Genomic DNA, 21,705 nt, shown 5'->3' on the forward strand with positions numbered 1-21,705 from the left:
AGTGAGTTGTCTTTTTCTTTTAAACTGCTGATTTTCCAAAAGCACTGTCATAGTCCTTTGTCTGTGTGTTTTGGTGCTTTAAAAAATAGATGTTTTACCCCAAGCACATTAATGACTACAAGTCACCGAATATCTATTAGAGACACAAATTATATGATTAAAAATTATTTAGAAAAGTTGGTGCTTACGGTAGAAATACTTGTTTCATAAATAATAGGTACCTTTGAAATTCTTGCCTTAGAAGCTATAATTTTTCTTTCCAAATGAATTTCAAATATGTAAGCGCTCAGAGAATTGGCTAATTCATTTCGAAGTTTAATATAAATATAAACCCAGTCTGTATTACGAAACCATGAATTCAAAAGCACCCTGTAACTCAGAATACACATTTCCTCTTACAAACTAGTCCTTCATTTTCATGCTAAATTACACTAATGGGAAGTTTATGAACTAAGCCCAAGTAGAAGAAAAGCCAGCTACTAAAAAAAGTACGAAAAATAACACACGGTTAAACAGTGAAACAATGGACTTCCTGAGATAACCTAACCCTTGATCTTCTGTGTACTCCATGTTGTTTCAGTGGGCCTTACAAAAGACTGCATTGATAATTATGCTATTTAAATTGTGACTTGTTTGTCTTTTAATTTAAAACCTAGCTAAGACTGACTAGCCAAGAACCAGTAATGTCTGGATCAGCATTTTCTGTTTGAGTTGTGTCGTGATTCAGTAACAGCTGAATAAAAAAAAAACAAACCATGGAACAGGTCAGTTGCTAAACCCAGGAATACTGCCATCTTCACCAACAGCGAGCAACCTGGCTCTCCAAAAGAGCAGAGTATTAGAAAACATGCACAACATGCACCCGTATCTCCCATTAGTATACTGGTTCATGCAAAGAATATAAAGCCTCAGAAAGATAGTGTTTGTAGTGTTTGCAGTAAGAAATTACAATAAAAAAATTACGTTCATACCTGGTTTTGGAGAATCTGTTCAGAACCACGCACAACTTCCTAGTTAACTAATTCCCTGAAATAATCTAAACTAACAGCTTTGGATTTTGGATCTAGTGACAGGAAAATAATTTGAAGGAACAATCTGTGTTGGTGAAATGTCAAGAACAGTGACCCTACCACTGCTGTGAATTTAATCTGATGCGTGCAGTCCGTGAATATATGTTTGGGACTAATTATAATTTCTTATGATGCAAAAATGTAACAAAAAGCAATCTGGTGCAATACTGTATTTCATTAGTTGTCATCCCTTTGTCAGGAATGACATGGTCTTTGGGCAGGGGTGCTTTCCTAGGTTGGCTCCCACACTGGCAAATCTGTCAAAAGGCTACCAGCTTTCTTTTCCTCTTCCCTTCTGAAAGACGAACTACGCAGTGCTCTCCACATGCAAGTAAGCCCTGTCACCCACACTGCCATGTAACACAGCCCTCTTGTCTGTGAGGGAAAATGATGGGTACCATTTCTCCTATTTGCTCTCTGCTTCTCTAATCCCGGGGCTTTTTGTTGTGGGAGTTTCTGCTTCTTTGCTTGTTTTCATCCTTGAGCAAGAAACTGTTCATGATATTCATCTCTTGCATCATGTGATGATTTCCTGAAAGTCTGCACCTCACAGCACTGTCTGCATAATAATAATAGTTTTCCCTATAGTTGTACTGAGGGTGGTTGAAAGCCTGATTCAAAGATAGCTGAACTGGTATGGTGCCACTGAGCACAGAATTTGTTCTGCAAAATATTTGCTGCTATCTATGTTGCACAGGAATAAAAAAAAATATCCTGTAACATTCAAACCCAGTCCACAGAACTTGTAGCCAGGAATTTAATTCACTACGTTTATGTACGTACTGTTACATATTTTTTTTAAATTTCTTTCCCTTAGCTCTGTCAGCTAATGTCCAGAGGTACTAACTGACTGTGATGAGCAGGTGCTTGTTAATGAATAAGGAAACATCCATCATTTAAGACTACGATCACTCTGGAGTTGTGCTCTGGTTCAGGTTTGCACTCGCTGTACTCGTACAATCATTTCTTAATGCAAACTTCTCCCTCCAGGTCTTTGAAAGAACTAATTTTGAGCCAGCTGTGAATGCAACCCGAGAGCGAGGCGGAGATGGTTCTCTTGCCACCAGAACTATACCTGATGTCTTGTGTGAGAGTTCCTTCGGCCTCGGCTAGAAGCATTATTAGAAATAAAAGTATGAGAAAGAAGAAGATAGTAAATACAGCAAAGATACAAGATCCAGAATAGTGGTGATCACAATTTCACACAATATAATAAATTCCTAAAGTCATAGGAAATCAAAAACTGGATATCAAACCCAGGGTAACACTGCTGCTCCACAGACACTGAATACTGAATGTAATGAAAATGGCAAGCAGGAAACTGCTAAGTCGTGGGATGCACCACTACATCCTATCTTCTAAATGATGCTAAGTTTCCTAATAAAACCAGGCTGCCAATACTATCCCTACTTGATTAACAAAATAGTACAGATGCTAATGTGATAAATGAATGCCCCTCTTTCCCTCTGACTTCAGGAAGTATTATATTGATCAACCGGGAAAGAAAAGAGCCCCAGGACAGACTTAAACATAATGATCTGCCCCAGCTCACATGAGGTGGTGACCATTATAGTAAGAAGTGTTGAGATCAGCCACTGGGGTGGCTGGTGCCAGTACCTTGATGAATGACTCCAAATCACCATTAAACAACTTAGCACTATACTGTGATCGGGGTCTGGGCTTCCTGTGTTTCTGGGGCTTAGGGGGAAGGTTTGGAGGCCTAAGGGAAGGGAATATGATTACTGAGCAAGGTAGAATTAAGTCACACAATAAAATGAAACGTCTGTAAGCTCATAGCAAAACAACAGAACATTGTAAAGGGAGAAATAAACACGGTACTTATCAAATACAGACTTTCCATCAAATTTAAGTGTAACAGTGATTAAAGAGTGGACAACTCCCCCATTAAAAATGCATTACTTATGGATAAATATTGACATTCTTTATGAATCCCTGCTTTGCAGTTTTACCACATACATTTATTCCAAACACTGCACAATTGGAATGGCCTTTTTTGTTGCGGTCATGCATGAAATGTGCTGCAACCACTGGAATTCATCCTGCCAGCCCTGGCAGAACACAGGCCACTCGAAGCACCTCTTATCAAGCAGAAAAGTTGCTTCATGCTGGAGAAGCTTCAAATGCAAATTAAAGCCGCTCAGCACACTCCTAAGATGCTTCAAAACCAAATCATCTGCATTTTCAACTAGAGCCAGGAAGGTTAAATAGCTTTAGCCTTCCACATCCAACCATTGACATCTTCACACAAGAAAATAAACACCTTGCAAATTAGCTAAAGGAATGAAAAGAATGTAATCAACTTGAAAGAAATAAACAAAAGCAGCATAATGCACAAAAAGGAAAGGAAGAACACACAAAACTTTGGTCTGCAAAACATTTACCTAGTGTGTTACACATGTGTGATGACTACAACTGAAAGAGATTACAGGAAATAAATATTGTTCTCTAGGTCACGATTTATTTTGTGAATGTCAGGGCACTCTGCATGCCAACAGCTTCCCTAGTTCCCCTGCACCAGCAGTCCAATGTTTCTATGTTTTTTTACAGGAATTAGTAAAAAATCAAGTGTTTTGGGTGAAACAGTGAGGAACAATAATGCATAGAACATTAAGTGGTGGGACTTTGGTCTGTTTGGGTACTACCTGCAAGTTTAAACTCATCTTTAAAGATATCCTCTTCTCTTCTACAATTTAACTTTGACCTTGAGGAACATTTCCATTTGCATGTCTTACAGTCTGTAAACTTAACTGAACCATGGGGCAATAGGCAGGTCCCAGCTGGAGCAGGGGAACTGGTGCTGAGGAACGGACGGGCAGGCCCTGTGCCCTCAGTGTTTCCCTCTCTAAGTGACCAGCTGTGAGAAGACAGGAGGTAAGATGGCTTCAAGCTGCTCCCCCACTTTGCTAAGGTACAATAATTGACTAAATCCATCATCTTCTTTCAGCTGCTTACAGAGCAGGGAATTTAGGATGATGTGAGCCTGATGAGTCACCTGCTTTGGAGTCAAGAAGAACGTTTTTTTCATTAGACATGAGCTTGCTGACTTCCATGCATTCCTGGTAGCATCTGGGGGCAGAGTTAAAGTTAAAGGCACAGGTCTCAGAATTAATGTCAGCAGTTGGGAAGAATGCTCTGATTTGTTACCACAAAAGGTAAGAAAAGAAGGTGAATAAGTCCAACTTTACAGAGCTAAAATGAACCATGGAGTGATTGGAGAAAGGCTGGTCTGAAGTCTGTAGAGACGTCCCCAGGAATACTGGGGCCAGGCAGAAGAATTAACACAAAACCAAGTGGGCCAGCGAAGGCAGAGCCAGAGCTGGATCCAAACTTCTTAGCTGGGAGGAAGCAAAACGGAGAAAGAGAAGGCACTGAGAAAGGATGTATTGCATGGAAAGGGAAGGGAAGAGTGAGACCAGGAAAGCTGGGCTGGATGTTCCTGCTGTCACCAGGATGAGAGGGGTGGTGCCCATAGCAGTGATACACACAAGTGGCAGCTGCAAATCCAAACACTTGCCTTTGCCCCCCGCAGTCTAATGCCCTGGGGGCTGTAGTGACCTTGTCTGTATTTATGTCTGGAGGCAGCATTGCAGGTGTGGCATTACACAACTGAAAAAGTATGTGCTGCACAAAGAAGCAAGATCTAACACTGTATCCCTTCTGTTCTGTGAATAAATAGACCCACTTAGGTATTGAATATATGGATGCTGGGGGAGGCAGATACTCCTATCCAGAGCCAGGTTATCAAAGACACAGCCTATCCCCTGAATTCATTTCTCTATCAGGTGCGTCTGAACTATGTATCCTGACCAAGTGAATTACAAACCATGGGAGGCAAGGTATCTCTAGCAACTGAAAAGGACTTTTCTTGAGCACCAAAAAGCCCCCTGCAACTTCCAAATTTGATGTGTGATTCACAAATATCTTCAAGGATCTCCCAAGATTGTCCCACCCTTGACACTGGCCTAAGCAACTCACAAGACTGAGGAAGATGAACAGTCTGGTCCTTTACCCATTAGCATGCAGAAACAGAAACGCTGAATGTTAAAACACACAGGGTCTCTACACAATTTATGTAACAGCAGCAGCAACAACGTTATATGGCCTTATGAACTTGTTCTAAAATTTGTAATTTCTAAGATTTTATTACATTTGTAAGTCTAATCACGTCAAATAAAAATATCTTACCTTGTTGTCATGTATTCAGCCCTGTGACCTAGAAAAGTTCAATAAACAGGAAACAATCATTTGCAGGTTTTAGGTAGATTTTTCTGTATCTAAATTATGCTCAGCAAATTACTTTCAACCCTAACTTTCATGTTACCAGCAGAAGATATACAATTATACAACAAACAGGACAGTGCAGTTATCTACCATCACCACAGCGACATTTAAAATACAAACACAACCATGTTATGGAACAACTTTTAAGAAGCCTGCCCCTAAAGAGTCACTTGATACTGTAAATAATTTGAAGTCCAAACAACATCTATTGTTTGTGCTCATGTGTTTTAGTAGCTAAATCAGTATGGAAATAGAGCTGCACTAAGATCAGATTACTTGTCCCCTTGTGCCTTGTGCTTAAACCTGTTCAGTGCTGAAAATAAAAAGCTCTAGACACCAACGGCTTGCTACTGAAAGACTGTTTCCTCTCTTTCATCTGTGTATTGCAGGAAAAAAATACAACGTTACCACTGGGAAACATGACAGAAAGCTGTGGAGAATTGTGAAGAAGGAAATACAGTATTCCAGAAAGGTTTCTGGGTAACCTTTGCAGAACAACAGACCAGTAAGTCAGGCATGTGCACCATGTCAACTCGCGATAATGAAAAGCAAAATAATGAAACAGTAGGAAGGTCATGGTATTGTAAGTTCCAATCAGTCCAGTTTTCCCAAAGGGAGATTGCGCCTTATTAATTTATGAGAATTCTTTGAATATGTCAGTAAAATACTGGATAAAGGAGAGCCAGTTGAATTAAATTACTTAGACTTTCAAAGACCCCTGATAAGTTCTTCACAAGAGGCAACTAAAGCAGCTAAACAGCCATGAACTGAGTGGCAAAATATTCTCACTGATCAAAAACTATGGAAGAAAAGGGAAACCAAGTAGAATTAAATGGCTTTTTTTTCATCATGACAGAAGTGTAACAGTCATTTACTCAAGCCTTCCCATTAGGACCATTTATGTAACATATAATACATTTATTAATGTCTTGGGGAGATCACAGCAGCTAAGGAAGCAGAATATTGTGCAGATGACTAAAATACTTTTGTATCAAGTCCTGACAAAACTGTGAAGCCCTTCAGGGGGGTTTAACCATGTTAAGGAACAAGACACACAATGGCAAATGAAATTCACTATTAAAAGGTTCAAGTAAGATATTAAGGAAGAAAGAATTAAACACCTATGCAGCTCACAGAACTACAGATAATTATATTGACTGAAAATCACTCTGAGCATCACTTGGGCTAGGTCTAAGTACACCGCTGAAATTCAAAAGTGACACTAAAAATGATCGTCAGACTGCAGAAAGAACGAAAAACAGTGATATGCAAAAGATAATACTATGTGGCAGTGTTCAGGTGCACCTGAAATGCTGCACAGTACTGAAAACCCTAATCTGAAAATATATGTTGCAGTACCAGAGAGTAAGGATCTACAGAAGGTGGCACAAAGAATAAACTCTGGGAAAAATATCTGGCATTAATAAGACATGCAAAGATTGTTGGCATTTATTTTAGAGAGGTGAAAAAGAGGGACGAAAGAAGAGTATGTAAAATAACCTATGACAGAAAAAGGGTAAGCCAGGGACTTCTCCCTACTCATGTAACCAGTTCACTGAGACTAAGAATTGCAGTAATAAATGCTAGTAAAACAAAAGATGTTACAAATCTCGAGTCTGGGGGATTTTAAACACATCTCTGACAATTAACAGATTAGGGCAAAAAACTATTTGGGACACAGAGGCAATTACTTTTACAACTGCTTATTCTCTTTCTTGCATTTTCCTTTGCTTTGTTCATTCAACAGAGGAGACTTGGGTCAGAATTAATACAAGTATCAGTGTGTTTCGTATGTTTAGTATCAATTTCATCTGAGTATTTCTCATTTACTTTTCCAAATTTGTAGGTGCAGACTCAGCAGAGAACTTCATCTATCTCCCTTGTGCAGATCATGAATATGTATCTGCCGCGTCCATAAACAGCAACAGACTGTAGTAGGCAGGTGATGAACTGGAACAGAAGCCAAATGTTGTCAACATTGTGGACACCAGACTGGAATCTAGATTTATTCGGCCTACATCCTTACTCTGTGCAGGTCTGAATAAAAGCAAGAGAGGGTGCCAAAGGAAAACCTGCAGTTCAGACAATCCTTTCCCGCTCCCTGCATTCCCCTCCACATTACTTAACACAGCACTCTGCGTTGTCTGCTGTCTTGCTGACACGAAAGTTTCCAGAAAAGGCAGTTTGCGTGGAGCAGGGGAGCAGTTCACTTCCTATGAATTCATTTCTGTACTAGCTACAGCAATAATGTTGATAATTCCACTGTAATTCTATCCTTTCAATCATCCCCATTCAAGGAATGTACAGAATCCAGGTCCTCCTTCCCAGGCATGTGCATTTTAATGCAGGAAGGGGGTACTCGAATTTTTTAACCTGTAACAATGATGGCTTTTGCTCCAAATATCAGCTTTGAATGTAAACGTGTACACTGGGGTACTATTTGTACTTGCAATCCTATGATGATGTGACAAGAGCTATGTGCAAAACACTCTGGGCAACACAGATTAACTACTTGGGGTTACAGCTGATGGGTCGACGATGGGAACTCCTCAAACAGAACAGTCCAAGCATGCCTAGGCATGGCAGAATGGCCCAGAGCCTGATGGCAATTTATCACTTAGGTCACCCTGCTGAGAAATTTCTCTTTGTATTTCCTTTCACACAGTTCTTTCCTTATTTCTTTCTAACATCCATTAGGCAACAGATTCTGTTGCCTTTTATCTTTCTCCCTTCAGTAGAGAATCATGCATTTTTCTGGCCTTCCAAATAACAAACATTCACTATATTTTTCCAGATACATTTTCTGTGAGCCTTAGGAGGAAAACTTTCCTCTTTTTTGACTAACATCAGCAGCACATTGTTTTGTGTGAATAAACTGCTCAACACACACATTAAAACAATCCTATTAAATGAAAACTTCCATGAGAAATAGCATAATGTATTTAGTTGTCTAAAACCAGCGACCATCTTCTACAGTCCAGCCTTGCAATAAAATGCTGTTTATTTCCTACCCCCAACCTCAGTCACTCCCTGGACAGGGGCTTTGTTTGGGTCACAGCCACTGAACTGTTAATAGCTCTTTAGGTACCTCCACAACAGGATTTGTGGGTCTGCGCTTTTGTACTAGAAGCAAAAAGAGATCTGATTAACAACAGATATTTGGCAGTAAAAAAAAAAAAAATAAATTGACACATCCTTTAGAGAACAAGTTTCCTTTTTTGAGTCTGAACTTTGAATCATAGTCTTTAACCTTCAGAAGAGGATTGTTACTCTTTGTGGTGTAATTCACTTCCTCTCAAGTCTGCAACACTCTGAGTGGCTAGTCCTCAAGGCTTGCAGTGTGATTCTCCTTTTCCCTTTGGTCCATGAGGAACTGCCTGTTGGGAGGGCTGGTAAGAGGAGGGCTGGAGCTGTGCAGAGTGCCTGATTCATTACTGCCCTAATTCAGCTTTACTTCATTTCATCACGGACATCTGCTTACTTGCTTTCTATTTTAAGATGTATTTTTTAAAATTGTGGAGAGTGTTCAGGACAATGCATAATCCTCTGCTATTGTAATTTGTAATGCAATCATTTTATATGCAATAATGATAATCAATAAGTATAGAGCTATTCATTAAGTTTTCATTCATTCCAGTTCAGAATATCCAAATACTTTGTAGAAACCCAGCATTAAATTAAAGCTGTAAGAATCTCTCTGCTGACACCAGTGAGGTCAGGATTTCACCTTTTACCTTCCACAAATGCTCCACTGAGTTGTTAGGCAGCAAGAAGGACATTCATGTCCACGTATCAGAAATGTTGCACTAGTGAGATCATTGTAAGAGATGCATCCTTGATAATTTTGTATGCTTAAAAAAAAAATCACTCTCCCCCAACTTTTAAAAAACCCCAAGTCAACAGAAATCATTAGGAAGTAGAAACAGTACATTTGTCACAGCTCTTAAATCACCCTGAACTGACTACGTCAGCTCTCCTTTTAGACACGCGGTTTTTCATTCAACAGTTCCATTTCCAAATATAGCCACTTGCCTAAATGTCTGTGCAGTGGAAATAAATACCTGTTGAAGAAATAAAATCAATTTGTAGTGTGTACTCTTACCACTGCACCAAAACTATGTCTGATAAAAATCAAACCTATGTTTACTGGACAATTAAGCTTTAAACTTTGTAACCTTTTTCCTGAACACCTTTGGCATTTCAGTGGGTTCATTGTATAGTCTGGAATCACTGTTCAGTTTATTGTGTGATATTTACCTTCTCCGAGTGTCCTCTGCAGCAAGTCATGTTTTGCTTGAAGTTTTGTGATGAGATTACTACCTTCCAGATATTCTCTGAATTTCTGTAGAGATGCAGATCAATCTATTATTATGTATGGCACATAAATTCCAGGAACTTCTGCATGATGTTTACTTCAGGTGTTTGGTCTGTATCACATGAATGAGGAAGCAACCAACATACCATGAAATAGAATTGCTCCGTTTCCTGCTGGTTAGCTCTTCTTTTCGCAATGCTAGGCTTACTCAGGTATGTCTCAGATACTGTTGACTTCACAGATTCTGTTGAGCGACTGTGCTGGAAACATTCTGACACATCATAGTCTTCAATGGTGACCATATCTTGTATTGTCTGCAGGGTAGCCTCTGTTGTTTTCTTAACCTGGTGTTAAAAAGCACAATTTACCAGATGGGAAGATAAATACATACCAGAACAGCTTAGAAGGGAAGCTCATTGCTCAAAATAATTCTCTGGCATGCTCCCCCAAACAAACTGGTGTGTGAACGTGAAAAATTAGATGTACTATAACAGATATCTACGTAACAGAAAAATTACATGATTAAGTTTCTTATCTAGTTCTCTGCTTTACCATGGTACAATCCACAAACATGGATGTACTCTTCTGTTGACTGTATAGCACTCTCAATCATTTGCTTCCTGAAATTAGAATTGAAATGTGACGTGACTTGATTACGGTCCCTAATTTGGGACAATAGGCAATAGAGATGGTCCACTGCTCTGAAGGGTCAACTCTCCCACGTGTGGACGATCTCTTACATTGAATGTGTACATCCAAAGATCTGGCTGCCAGAAAATCATGTTCTTCCAAGATAAAAATCTGTGACACCAGTCTGCAGAGTGCTAAGGTGCAGAGCACAGTGATGTTTCGACTGCAGAAGTGGAATACGCAGCTGGAGGAGGGGGTTGGAGAAAGAACAATTTATACCAGCCTCACACCACTTCCTATGAGCTATGGAGAGCACAGTCACTGATAGTGGAGACCAGGGCATGGAGGCCGTGGAACTGCGGATGCAGCGTTTCCGCAATGCAATAAAGTGACTGGCAGGATTCACAAGGATGTGATTTGCCTCCCAGTTCTGCTTATGAAAAGCCTCTAGTAGTCAACTTAACTAAATCATGCACACTTCTGCATACACCTCCAGTGTAGGCAAATACCCTTTTTGTGCCTGCCCTATGCCCTAGCACTTCACTTTACTGAAAGAAATAATTGTTGTCCTTCCTTTTGTCTTCTGTTACCTTGAGATATTTTCTGAAGTGGGATTTTTTTTAAAGACTACTGTACATGTCTCATGGACATTAATACTTTGTTCTAAGCACTGAGCACATAACATAGAATAAGAAAAACTGGAATCCTGAAAACATCAAAAAACTGCACCAAGAAATTAAATTATCCCTATGTTTTAATTTAGGAACAGATGCTAATTTAAAATAGGGGCCTTTAACACTGTCTTAAATTGGATAGAAGTGCAATTTATACCCACTGGGAGGCCCCTCTCTGTTGCCAGAGCAAGAGAAAGAGAACATCATAGCTTTACCGTATTTAAAAAAAAAAAAAAAGTATTTTATTTTACTAGGTGACTGATTCCCATCACATGCATTCAGTACTCTTGTTTATAAATAGCTGTAGCTGAGAGCACAAGAGATTTTGACTCAGCTAACACAAAAGACAGTATAAATTCCTTTGTACTTCAGAAATAGTAATTTTGGGACTGGACAGAGGGTGGTCACAGAAGACAATAACTGTGCTCCGTGGCTTTCTGCCACAAAACTTTAAAAATAAGTGCTCCAACAAGTTTTCAGTGAAGCATCTGCAAAACACACAACTCAGTGATGTGAATATATGGACAGGTAAAAGATGAAGTTTCCAAACCTCTACAAAGCAGACGAGGATCTACCTTAGCGTATTTGCCAGTGTTTGATTTTTAAAATTAAAACAGCTCACACGGATTAAAGCCATTTCAGGGTCATTTACATGCTTTTGATGGGATAGAAAACGCTGCACCTTCCTGAAAATGGTGTTCAATGCATAGCCCACGTAGATACAGATCTTACCTCCTCATTTTCAATTTTGAGCGTGGCCAATCGTGACTGTAGTTGCTGGTACCTAAGCATAAGCTCTGCTTGTACAGGTTGCTGGGCAGTGACCTGACAAACCTAACAAAGAATCAGAAAGAGCTGTAAGATGACAGGAAGGAAAAAACCAGTCAATAGTCTTTGGTTGCTCTCCTTAAAACTAACTGAATTCCTACCAAAGCCATTAAAACTTAGTAAAGCAGACAATGAAATGCATCCATCTAAAACGAAAGTATTTATGTGTTACAAGGTGTGGAACTACTTTCCACATCTTATAACAACAGAGCACAGCCTTGTTGTGTGGCTGCTTTGTGTTCCTTGTCTATCACACAAAATTGCAAACCCTGGAGTTGCCTTCAAATAAAGATGTACACAGGTGATTCTCCACTCTGCTTTGCTACTGGCCTTTGGCACAGCAGTACAGGGCACAGCCCAGTACGCTTCAAATCTGCAGATGATAAAATGGGGGAGGAAGAAGGTGAAAAGGCTGCATTTCACTGTGCATAATTTGGAGCAGCTCTGCAGCTGCTCTCAAATAGCACCCACAAGTTCTGTTATGGGTGAGGCTGGTAGTGAAGACATAAAGCCGCTACTTACACCGGTGCTGGGCTGAGCACAGGTTGGCCAGTAAATCTGCAGCAATGCCATTAAGAGTAATATAGAATACAATTACAACCCAACAGTTTTTACTTGAGAACCTCGAAGAAGCCAATTTTGCAAAATGTTATTGCTGATCCACTTGCTTTTGGGTAGCAATAACAGCTTTTACCAAACTCTTTGTAAAAAGGGATAAATTTTCTATCTTGGTTTTCAGAGACAGAAACAGCCACCGTGGGGATACTTGTCACTGCACAGACCTCATCACCCATATGAGACTGGAACTCAAATTTCATTGGCGGACAAAAAGCGGTGGGGTACATTTCCATGAATCTCTGCTTGTCACTTCGTGGCTCCAAGCTGTCAACTGCATTTTCAATGATGTCTAAGCCCTCATGCCTGGAAGTTTCAAGGTTATACTCTGCAGAAAGGTATGTTCTTAGGGCTCTGTTAAGACTAGCATGGTATCCAAGATCGCAACACTAAAAACACAATAAAGATAAAAGAAAATAAATTAAAAAGGAGGAACATCATTTCAATATCCCAAGCCACAAATTACCACTAAAATTTTCTGTCCTGAAATTCTTCTGTCTTCGAAGTATTTTACAAAATATCTTGTAAATTAAAATACAGTAAGTACAGACAGTAAGTATTTAGAATCCTCATTCTATTGCAAAGATTAAAGGACAGTTTTAGAAAAGACATCAAGTGTACAAGAATGGCAATATGTTTGCAATATATTTGCATTTGTTTATCAGATACAGATGTGCTATTACTGTATTTACAAAGAAAAGGTCTGGGACTCCACACACAAGTGGGCTTTCCCGTATTATTGTTATACATAAGCCTCAGATCATCTGTTTAAACCCGTCCTGTTATAACTCCACCATCTAAGTCAATGCTAGCACTGAACTGAAAAACAAGCAATTCCTGCTCACCACGTCTGTGCCCAAACAAAAAACCCCACAACTGCTTCTTGCATTAGTGACCCATCTAAGATGCTTTTGATGCAATAAGAATGGTTTAATAACCTTTTCCCTGATGGTGAAAACGTATTTACTGTAAACACCTTATTTCCCATGCTCAGACAGAGTCAGCAATGTACATCATGTTACTAAATGCAGAAAGTCATAATTTATGTCTTTTTTTCTAGGGGTGAGAATAACACTGGAATGTAATTGAAACCTAATTGGTAGAACATAAAGTTGTGTTTGTTCTTGAATTTTAAACATCCTCGGTTTGCATTATTCATGATTGGTTAATATTTTAGAGGAACAGCTGAATATATTTTTAAAATGTCACAGCAGTAGTGTATCAAGTGATTGTTTCCTTAATTTTTTCCCCACAGTATGCAGTAAACAATATCCTCAGCTTCTGCTCAGTGAGCTACCAGGCAATGGTAGAAGTATTGCAAACCTCTCTGTCACCCCAGTAGCGGCACATCAGTCTGCTAACAGTTGCATACAAAGCAATGCTCTTTATTCGAACAGGAGAGATTTGTCCCAGTCACATGCCAATGCCTGGCTAGGGCAGTCAGGGAGCTGCTTTAGGGCATCCCTCAGACCCCAGCCCTGGGTACCCACTCACAGTTTAAAATCATCCTTCCCTGCAGGACTCACACATTAAGCGATGCAGTTGGGTAGAAAAGCAATTTGAATTCAGTCCACTGCAGACCACATTTATATGCATACCTCACAGCTATTACAAACCCTTAGGACTCATGGGATCATGTTCCCCACCCTCTCCTCTTACTTTTTTGAAAAAGGAGAGAAAAAGAGAGAGGAGACAGACAAACAGATGCACACATTGCATGGGAAAGAGTTTTCAACCTATTTACCATAACTAAAGCTGTGTGTAGAAGAGAAAGAAACCCCTCACACCTTGCACTAATGACTAATGATCAAGCTGACAACAGAGGGCTGTTTTATTCACAACAAAACTTCCAGAAAGACTAAGCTTTCAGTCCTAGTGAGTACTCCAGGTAGTTACTGCAGATGGGACAGTGGCTCTCCAAAAACCGGTTGCTGAACCATTTAAAGAAAACAGTAAAAAGATGTCATGTTCAATCAAACACACACAGATTAACCTCTCTCTTTTGCATTTATAGAATGGAAATTTGTGTTACACTTACTAAAACAGCCATTCAACTTTTATACTACAACACATCCATATTTCAAAGATCTCCAGCCTAAAAAATACTGTTTCTAAAAGGAAAAGTCTCTTCGTGTTTTTCTCTTCTTCTGTGTCAAATCAGATCTTATATTTAATTCACCATCTTGGATGAAAAAGACGGACTAAAAGCGCTGATAAGAAAGTGGATCAGGACAGCTGTTTTATTTCATGTGCATTAGCTTCAGAAAGACCTCACGGAAGATTAAACTGAGAGGAAATGAGAAATAGAGGGCAATGCCAGGTTTAGCACAGCCAACTACCCATGTATTATAAAACTACAGGCATCTAGAGCCTGAGTTTTGGCTCCAGAGGATTAATTTGAGTATTAATAGAAAGCTTATTGATTTACAATTAGAGCTGTGTGGGTTTCTGATGCAGCTTTTTTGCAAGTTGGAATATAAGATTGTAGCCTTTATGCCGTGACAGTACCAAGAACTTCATTGTTTAACCCTTAACCTACTCAGTGACTATCACCACGGTCATCTTTTGCAGGTGATGACAGCTGAACAAGGTAACAAATATGGCCTCTCAGCCAAAAAGAAGGATTCTTCAAGTGAAGCAGAATATCCTGCCAAACTAAGGCATTTTCTTGCAATGCCGATGCCAGCAGAGCAAACAAGAACTAAATCCAGAACCTGAGCTAATGCCTTATCAACAGTGGCTCTTTGAATGGAATTTAAAATGCCTAAAATTTGGAATTTTGCTTCAACAATTTAAGTAAAATAGAATTTGTACAAGTGAAGTTATTTTATAAAAGCAAAAATAAACACTCAGACTTCACTCTTACTTCTGCCAGACCATAGTTCACTTTCTCCAAAATTTGGAGACAAAGATGATTTCAACCGGGGAATGGCTCTGTCACAATATCAACTCATGGCTACTCAGAAGAGTAATGTTTTAATCTGCTAGTACTAGTGATGGTTTAGAGAGAGAGTTGTCTATAATGGAGATGGCACTTTGGGTATTTGTTCATTACTAAGACTCAAAATTTAAGGCACTGCCACTAAACTGCGGCACCCACCACATCCTGTCTGACCACAATTGGAAAAAAGATCATCAGCTTTTGTGGTGTTGCGAAAAAGTACGTATGCATGCAGATATACACACACAGCACGGCACGTATACATGATTTTCAGGAAAAAATCTACAGATTTCTAGAAAGATTTGGGAAGTTCAAGAGAGCGACCACACTGTTAGCCAAAATAAATATGAATCTTTGAGGTTCACTAATCAGCACACCAAGGCTACAGCCTGGGTGGCTAATGAGATCTGCTATTAAGCTATGGGCTACAGAGATGAGATGTCGGTTGGTGCAGCAAGACATGAAGATGAGAAATGAGAGAATGAAGTCAGAGACTAGGAGTTTTATTGCATTTCTGGATTCATGAAGACTTCCGGTTGGGCAAAGTGGAGGGAGATGAGTGATGCCTTTGGGATATGTGTGAAAAATTAATTTCGTAATTTGCATTTTATTCTTATTTGGAATTAAATCTGACGCAGTCTCAAGAGCATTTACTGTCTTTATTGCTCCCCAGAGTATATTTAGGCTTGAACAAAACAAACTGCAGTGCTTAGCACAGAGCTTCAACCAAACAAGCAAGCTGCTCTTCATTTCATTTCTGGAATAGTAATAAAATCCTAATGCCAATGGAGAGAGAAATTCATAAAAAAACGCCTTAACCGCTGAATAAGTCACTTTCTAATCATCCTGTTACACAGCCATCAACATTCAAATCAAACAATCTGGCTGTACATATCATATTTATGAGAACTTATGTAATAAAGATTTTGAGCTGCAGAGACTCTAGCCTAGTTTTAAACTTGGTTCTATGAATGATTAACAAAGAACTTTTACAGAATAAATGATGTTCATAATAGCTAAATGTTCCCTACCTTCCTAACCATCCAAAGTATGCAGACTGCAATTAGAGATTCAGAAACTCCACTCTAAGACCAACACATGAATATTTTATTTATTCTAGCAGAAGAACTACAGTCAAATTGTTTTGATCACTATTTCCTAGCATTTACTTTCAGACCAGGAGTGCATGGTAAGTCTGAAAAAAGGTCCCTACTTTTCTCTTATACCCAGATAAATCTAATAAACTCAGTTACATGGAAATCTTTAAGTAAAGGAACAACAGTATGTGCCATATGGACTGATGTTGATACTAACAGTCAGAATAGTGGGGGTGTGTACTTTGTTGCTTCTCTGAAACCCACAATCTTAAAAAAAAATAATAATTCCTACGTACTAGATAAAGCTTATTTAATTCCGCTAAAAAGTAATCTTTGCTACTTTTTACATAACACAAATAAAGAAAAAAAATCAAATCCTCCATTTGAACTAGAACCTACTATATAGTCAGCAGAGAAGAAATATTCAACAGAAAATTCAAATTCATCTAGCACAATATGCAAAGGACAAAAATATACTGCGCATATCAAATCCTGTTTATTCCTCTCCTTCTTTGCAAATGCTGGTCCCAACTCTCAGCTCACTAAATGCATTAAAACATCCGGCTAAGACTCCAGCAATATTTTTATCATGCTTTTATCACAAGAGCTTAAGATGAACAACACATCATCATTTTAAGTCAGAAGCTCTGAGCTTTCTTAATGAAATGAAGGAGTTGAACAGTTCAGACCGAGTTCAACTGAGGAACTGCAATTTAGGATTTTCCATATGAGCCTCACAAATCAAGTTGCAGTAGAATCCAAGCAAAAAAAGCTATGATTTTTTTTTTCTGGGAAAAAAAATATCCCACAACCCTCCCCAATCTTGTTACAGAAACGTACTGAAGAGTTCACTGCATTCCTCTATATATTTATGCCATTTTTATAAGACATATTTTTCAGTAATGTAGGAAAATAGTTTCATTTATGGGCAACGCCAACAGCTCGGGTAGATCTAAATCCCTTCCATGTTAACTGGAATTCATACACAGAGGAGAAGTAATCCTCTTCCGTAGAGGCAAAGAGGGAGCTCAGGCAAGCACAGAAAGGCAGGCAGGCAGATGGGGACAAAGTACAGAGGGCAAAGAACAAAATCGCCACCACTGCTCTGAAAACTCCGAATCATACCATTACATTAATAGATTTACAGAATGAGATAGCCTGGACTGTTGCAACATATGGCCAGTGGGAAGCATGTCTCACATTCCAATGATATAACCCCAAAATCTTGCCAGGACTGTTGCATTTACAAAAAGCGTTTCCTTTGTCAAGTAGTAAACACTCTGTCCAGATACCAATGCTTTCACAGCATATTCTGATTAAATACAAATGTCTGAAAGACACTTCATTTAAACAAGCTCACAATCGGATTAAATTGGCTCTGAAGCAAATTCTGGTTGCACATGTTTACAGCCTGCTCTTACAAAACAGTGATGCAAAGGGCAGCTAGATTTTCCATTTAAATTCCTTAGGGAAGAGTAATTTCTAAAGCCATTTTGCCAAAAGAATGTTATTATCTACACTGGTCCAAGGCTTGGAAAAAGCTACCCAAAGTAGGTATCGTTTTCCTGCATTAGTAAATACTGTAGGATGTATAGTTCTATTAAAAACTAGCAGTTAGAAAGCTCTAGTCTTCATGGTTGTAATATCTTCTCAGACAGTAACTCCAGAGAGTACTGCCTTTATATACATATGCAGAGAGAGCTTCACTTTGCTTCTCCTTGCAATTCTTTGTGAAGCTCCATGCCTGTGGTTCCTCCCCTCGGCTTTCACTGCTGTGACAAACTCTGTGGATGTCGATGAAACACGTAAAAATCAGGTGCATTTTCTAACCTGAGAAAATTTTGACCAAATAGAAATACAGCCTGCAGACATTCACTGGGTAAAGTGAGCTCCGAAAGAGAAGGCAGGAGAGAAGACAAAATCAGCATCTTTCCAACCTCTGAAGGGGTGGGGGTGCTGGGAACAGAGGGAAAGGGACCTTTCCTTCCTTCCAGCAGCCAGGAACAACTCATAAAGTTCACATTTATCAGACATGCCCTAACTAGAAGCAAAAAATTCATCATCCTTTAGGCAGTATCAGGAAAGTCATGCATTAGGTAGGGACAACTTCTCACTTGGGTGGTACTGTAGCAGGTATGCTGCTTGTCCTCAGTTTTCTGCCCTGATCATCTATCTTTTGGGATCCTGATAAATGTTTTCATTGCCTGGGCAGGGCAGGTGGGTGGAGCAGGATGTGCAGGTGCATGGGTGTAGACAGGGACAGTATACAGCAGAAGAAATCAGAAGAGAGGAGACATGCAACAGTCAGTAGGAAAGAGGAAGAAAAGAGATGCTAAGATAGAGACAGCAACAAATACTGAAAACACCAAAAAAAATACACCACCATCTCTTATAAGAAAGAAGAAAGAAAAAAAAGAAGCAAAACCATTTGGAGAGAAAAAAGTTGAAAGGGAAAAGGAAAAAGTTATATCAAAATCAGGCAATATTTTAGAAATTACAGGAAAACAGAAATGTCAAAGAAAACTGATTCTCAGTATTTAGAAAACAAACAATAAACCACATATATGCAGCTATTTTAGTCCATTCATCTCAAGAAGGCATTTTTCCCCTTCTCCATCAAGCCTTGCTTCTCCATGCAGCTGAAATGAGAAACCTCTTGTCAAATGCTGCATTAATTTACACTATATTACAAATCAGAGCTTAGCTGGCTTATCTGTGTGATGAACATCCCACCAGAAATAACTGTGTATGAATGTTATCTACTATTGTAAATAACAAATGCTATTGTTGCAGTAGAAAGCATATTCAAATATCTAGCATTTCACATGGGCCACAGAGGTGTACTCACTGACTTATTTAACACTACATTGCCAGTGAATGAATACTCTTGAGCTTGTGTTTGCTGCCTCCAAATTTTCTTTATCAAATACGTGGTCAGCTTACAAAGAAAGTGGGACATGATAGAGTGCAGGATCCTCCCTCCATATAATCTAAAAATGTCAATAATATGGGTTCGGGAGACCAAATGCTAGTACATCAGTGTATAACCTCATTCTCCTAGGACGTTCTCACAGGAATAACTTAATGAAAATCAGTAACAATTCTGTTGACAGTACAGAGTACAGGATTGATTGTGTCTGGTCCACAAACTACATGAAATAAGAATAAAAAGCAGTATATATTTGATTCAGTGACTAAATGAATGAAATTCATTTTGAAGACACGGAGGAAATGCCTTCTTTTGAGTTAAAATACCATTATTAGATGCCCACTTAAGAAGCTTATCTTGTTATTGGTACCCCAGAAATCCTTTTATAGTACAGAATGGAAATGTCTATCTTTTTTGTGTTATTCCTGTCATATTTTCTCTTGCCATGTGGGGAGAAAACAATGTTCTAACTTTAAAGGAATGGGTTCAGCATTTTATTTCACGAAATATAAAGCTGAAGGAAAAATCTGCTGATTATACCACACAATATTATAAATGACAAGCATATTGTAGGCAACCCATATGACTAATGTATTCTCTTTGAAAATGAAAGAAAAAGAAGTTTTATTCCTGAACAGAATAAACATAAAAACAAATGTGTCAATACTTACGTCAATTAAATCCGAAAGGTCATGAATATAATACTTGAAAACAGAAGCATTGGTTGCTTCAAGGGTGAGCAGGTATTCATTACGGGCCTTAATAGATTTCAGCTTGTTTTCAGAATATTTTGCTTGACGCTAGGAAGAAGATTGTATATTAACGTATTTGAATTCATTTTTGGTATGTAGCAAAAATGGTAACAATTCAAGCACACATTCCTATTAACAAGAATAAATCTTAGTTGCCAGCCTGTTACGCATATAACAAATATAATAAAGTCATAACTTAGTATTTTGTTTCACATGTGACAAATCATATAGTATGCATTATACCAGCACTAAAGTATTCCCCTCTCCGAACTGCAATTAAGTCAAGTTATCTATAACTCACTGCTAGTTTATTATGTGTACCTTGTTTAATTTTATTTCCCACTGGGCTTTTCTGTCTAATATCGTGCTAAAGAATGTCAGAATGCACTGAATTTACTTCAAATGAAACTAAATCAAAGGACTATTTACTTTTTCCTTCATTTTTTCAATCTTTTTCACAGAGCTCCGTCTCTGGTGCCTTTCTTCTAGTCGAATATGAAAAACAGGGTCTCCTGACCTCCCAATCTGTTTTTCTTCTTGCTTCTCTGCCTCCTTCAGTTTGCTTTCTGCACTGATGCTCTCTGCATGATACATGTGGTATGTTTTCATGACCTGCAGAAGACAGAGTCAAAGGAGAGTTAGGACAAAATGAAAATACAAAGGTATCTACAGAAAACTCACAGGGTCTTTCAGTAAAACATTCTCTTATAAACACGGAGCTTGGATAAGTTTCTTTGCCAACAGAGATTGAGGATTTCTGGTTGCATTTTTATTTTATTTTTATATTTATTTAAAATTCTAAATGTTCAGAGTGCTTTCTGAACACTATGAATAAAAAGAACTAGTAGTAATGTAAGCTTGTTTCTGCTTGTAAGGGCCTTGCATCACTGAAACGTTTTGATAGGCAATCGGGCAGCAGGCTATCAAATATTCCAGTCAAAAGTTGTGCAGAAATTTTTTTGGGGATTTCTTTTTTCATTGCTCTGATAGGAAAAAGCAAAATGCTTCTTATCAAACTTTGGGATTTCTGTCTATGAATGAAAACATGAAATAATGAGCAATAAAACTAAATCTGTGTCAGTGCCATATCTATCTGACTTCTTCAGTGCTAAGTTAACGGTTTGGTTGTGGACATCGAACATTTGAAAGCAGAAGCAATGGGAAGCTTCTCTGGGAGCACATCCCCAACCAGCCGGATGGCTGTCCACAGCCTGGAAAGAAATGGCTCCCAACTGTGCTGCCAGCAGGTTGGGTGCAACCTAAAACCAGGTGAGAACTAGAGAAGGAGCTGCCTGATAAGTAAGTTGTGAAGATGCTTTCCCTATAGCTCCCCCAGTTAATACCTTTATCTTCCCCCTACACACATGCTGGCTCTGCAGCCAAGAGAGCTTGGGATGCCAGCCTGCAAATACTTGCTTACACAGACCACAAAGAGGGAGAAGGACTGGTTCAGCTCAGTCCTCCCTTTCTTCTTCAAGCAAGAAAAGCCTCAGCTTGAACGCTGCATAGTGGGTAGCAAGCAACCACAAACCACCCACCTCTGCTGGGGAGG

The 21,705-nt window shown here is 39.0% G+C and overlaps 1 protein-coding gene across 4 annotated transcripts in view; it reads right to left on the bottom strand.

The window, feature by feature from the left end:
• Positions 1-21,705, bottom strand: part of SRGAP1 (SLIT-ROBO Rho GTPase activating protein 1) — a 152,589-nt gene that overhangs the window by 30,974 nt on the left and 99,910 nt on the right. For 3 of the 4 annotated variants that reach the window (XM_075080922.1, XM_075080923.1, XM_075080925.1), the window contains exons 5-12: positions 20,583-20,765; positions 20,073-20,201; positions 12,602-12,823; positions 11,724-11,825; positions 9,834-10,031; positions 9,630-9,714; positions 5,277-5,304; positions 2,688-2,790 (exon numbers count right to left, since the gene is read on the bottom strand). In XM_075080922.1, coding sequence (XP_074937023.1) covers positions 2,688-2,790; positions 5,277-5,304; positions 9,630-9,714; positions 9,834-10,031; positions 11,724-11,825; positions 12,602-12,823; positions 20,073-20,201; positions 20,583-20,765 — 1,050 coding nt within the window. Of the gene's footprint in view, positions 1-2,145; positions 2,180-2,687; positions 2,791-5,276; positions 5,305-9,629; positions 9,715-9,833; positions 10,032-11,723; positions 11,826-12,601; positions 12,824-20,072; positions 20,202-20,582; positions 20,766-21,705 lie in introns of all 4 variants that reach the window. The other variant, XM_075080924.1, reaches the window with a different exon arrangement.

This window comes from Phalacrocorax aristotelis, chromosome 1 (assembly GCF_949628215.1).
Source record: "Phalacrocorax aristotelis chromosome 1, bGulAri2.1, whole genome shotgun sequence".
NCBI classification, from domain to species: domain Eukaryota; kingdom Metazoa; phylum Chordata; class Aves; order Suliformes; family Phalacrocoracidae; genus Phalacrocorax; species Phalacrocorax aristotelis.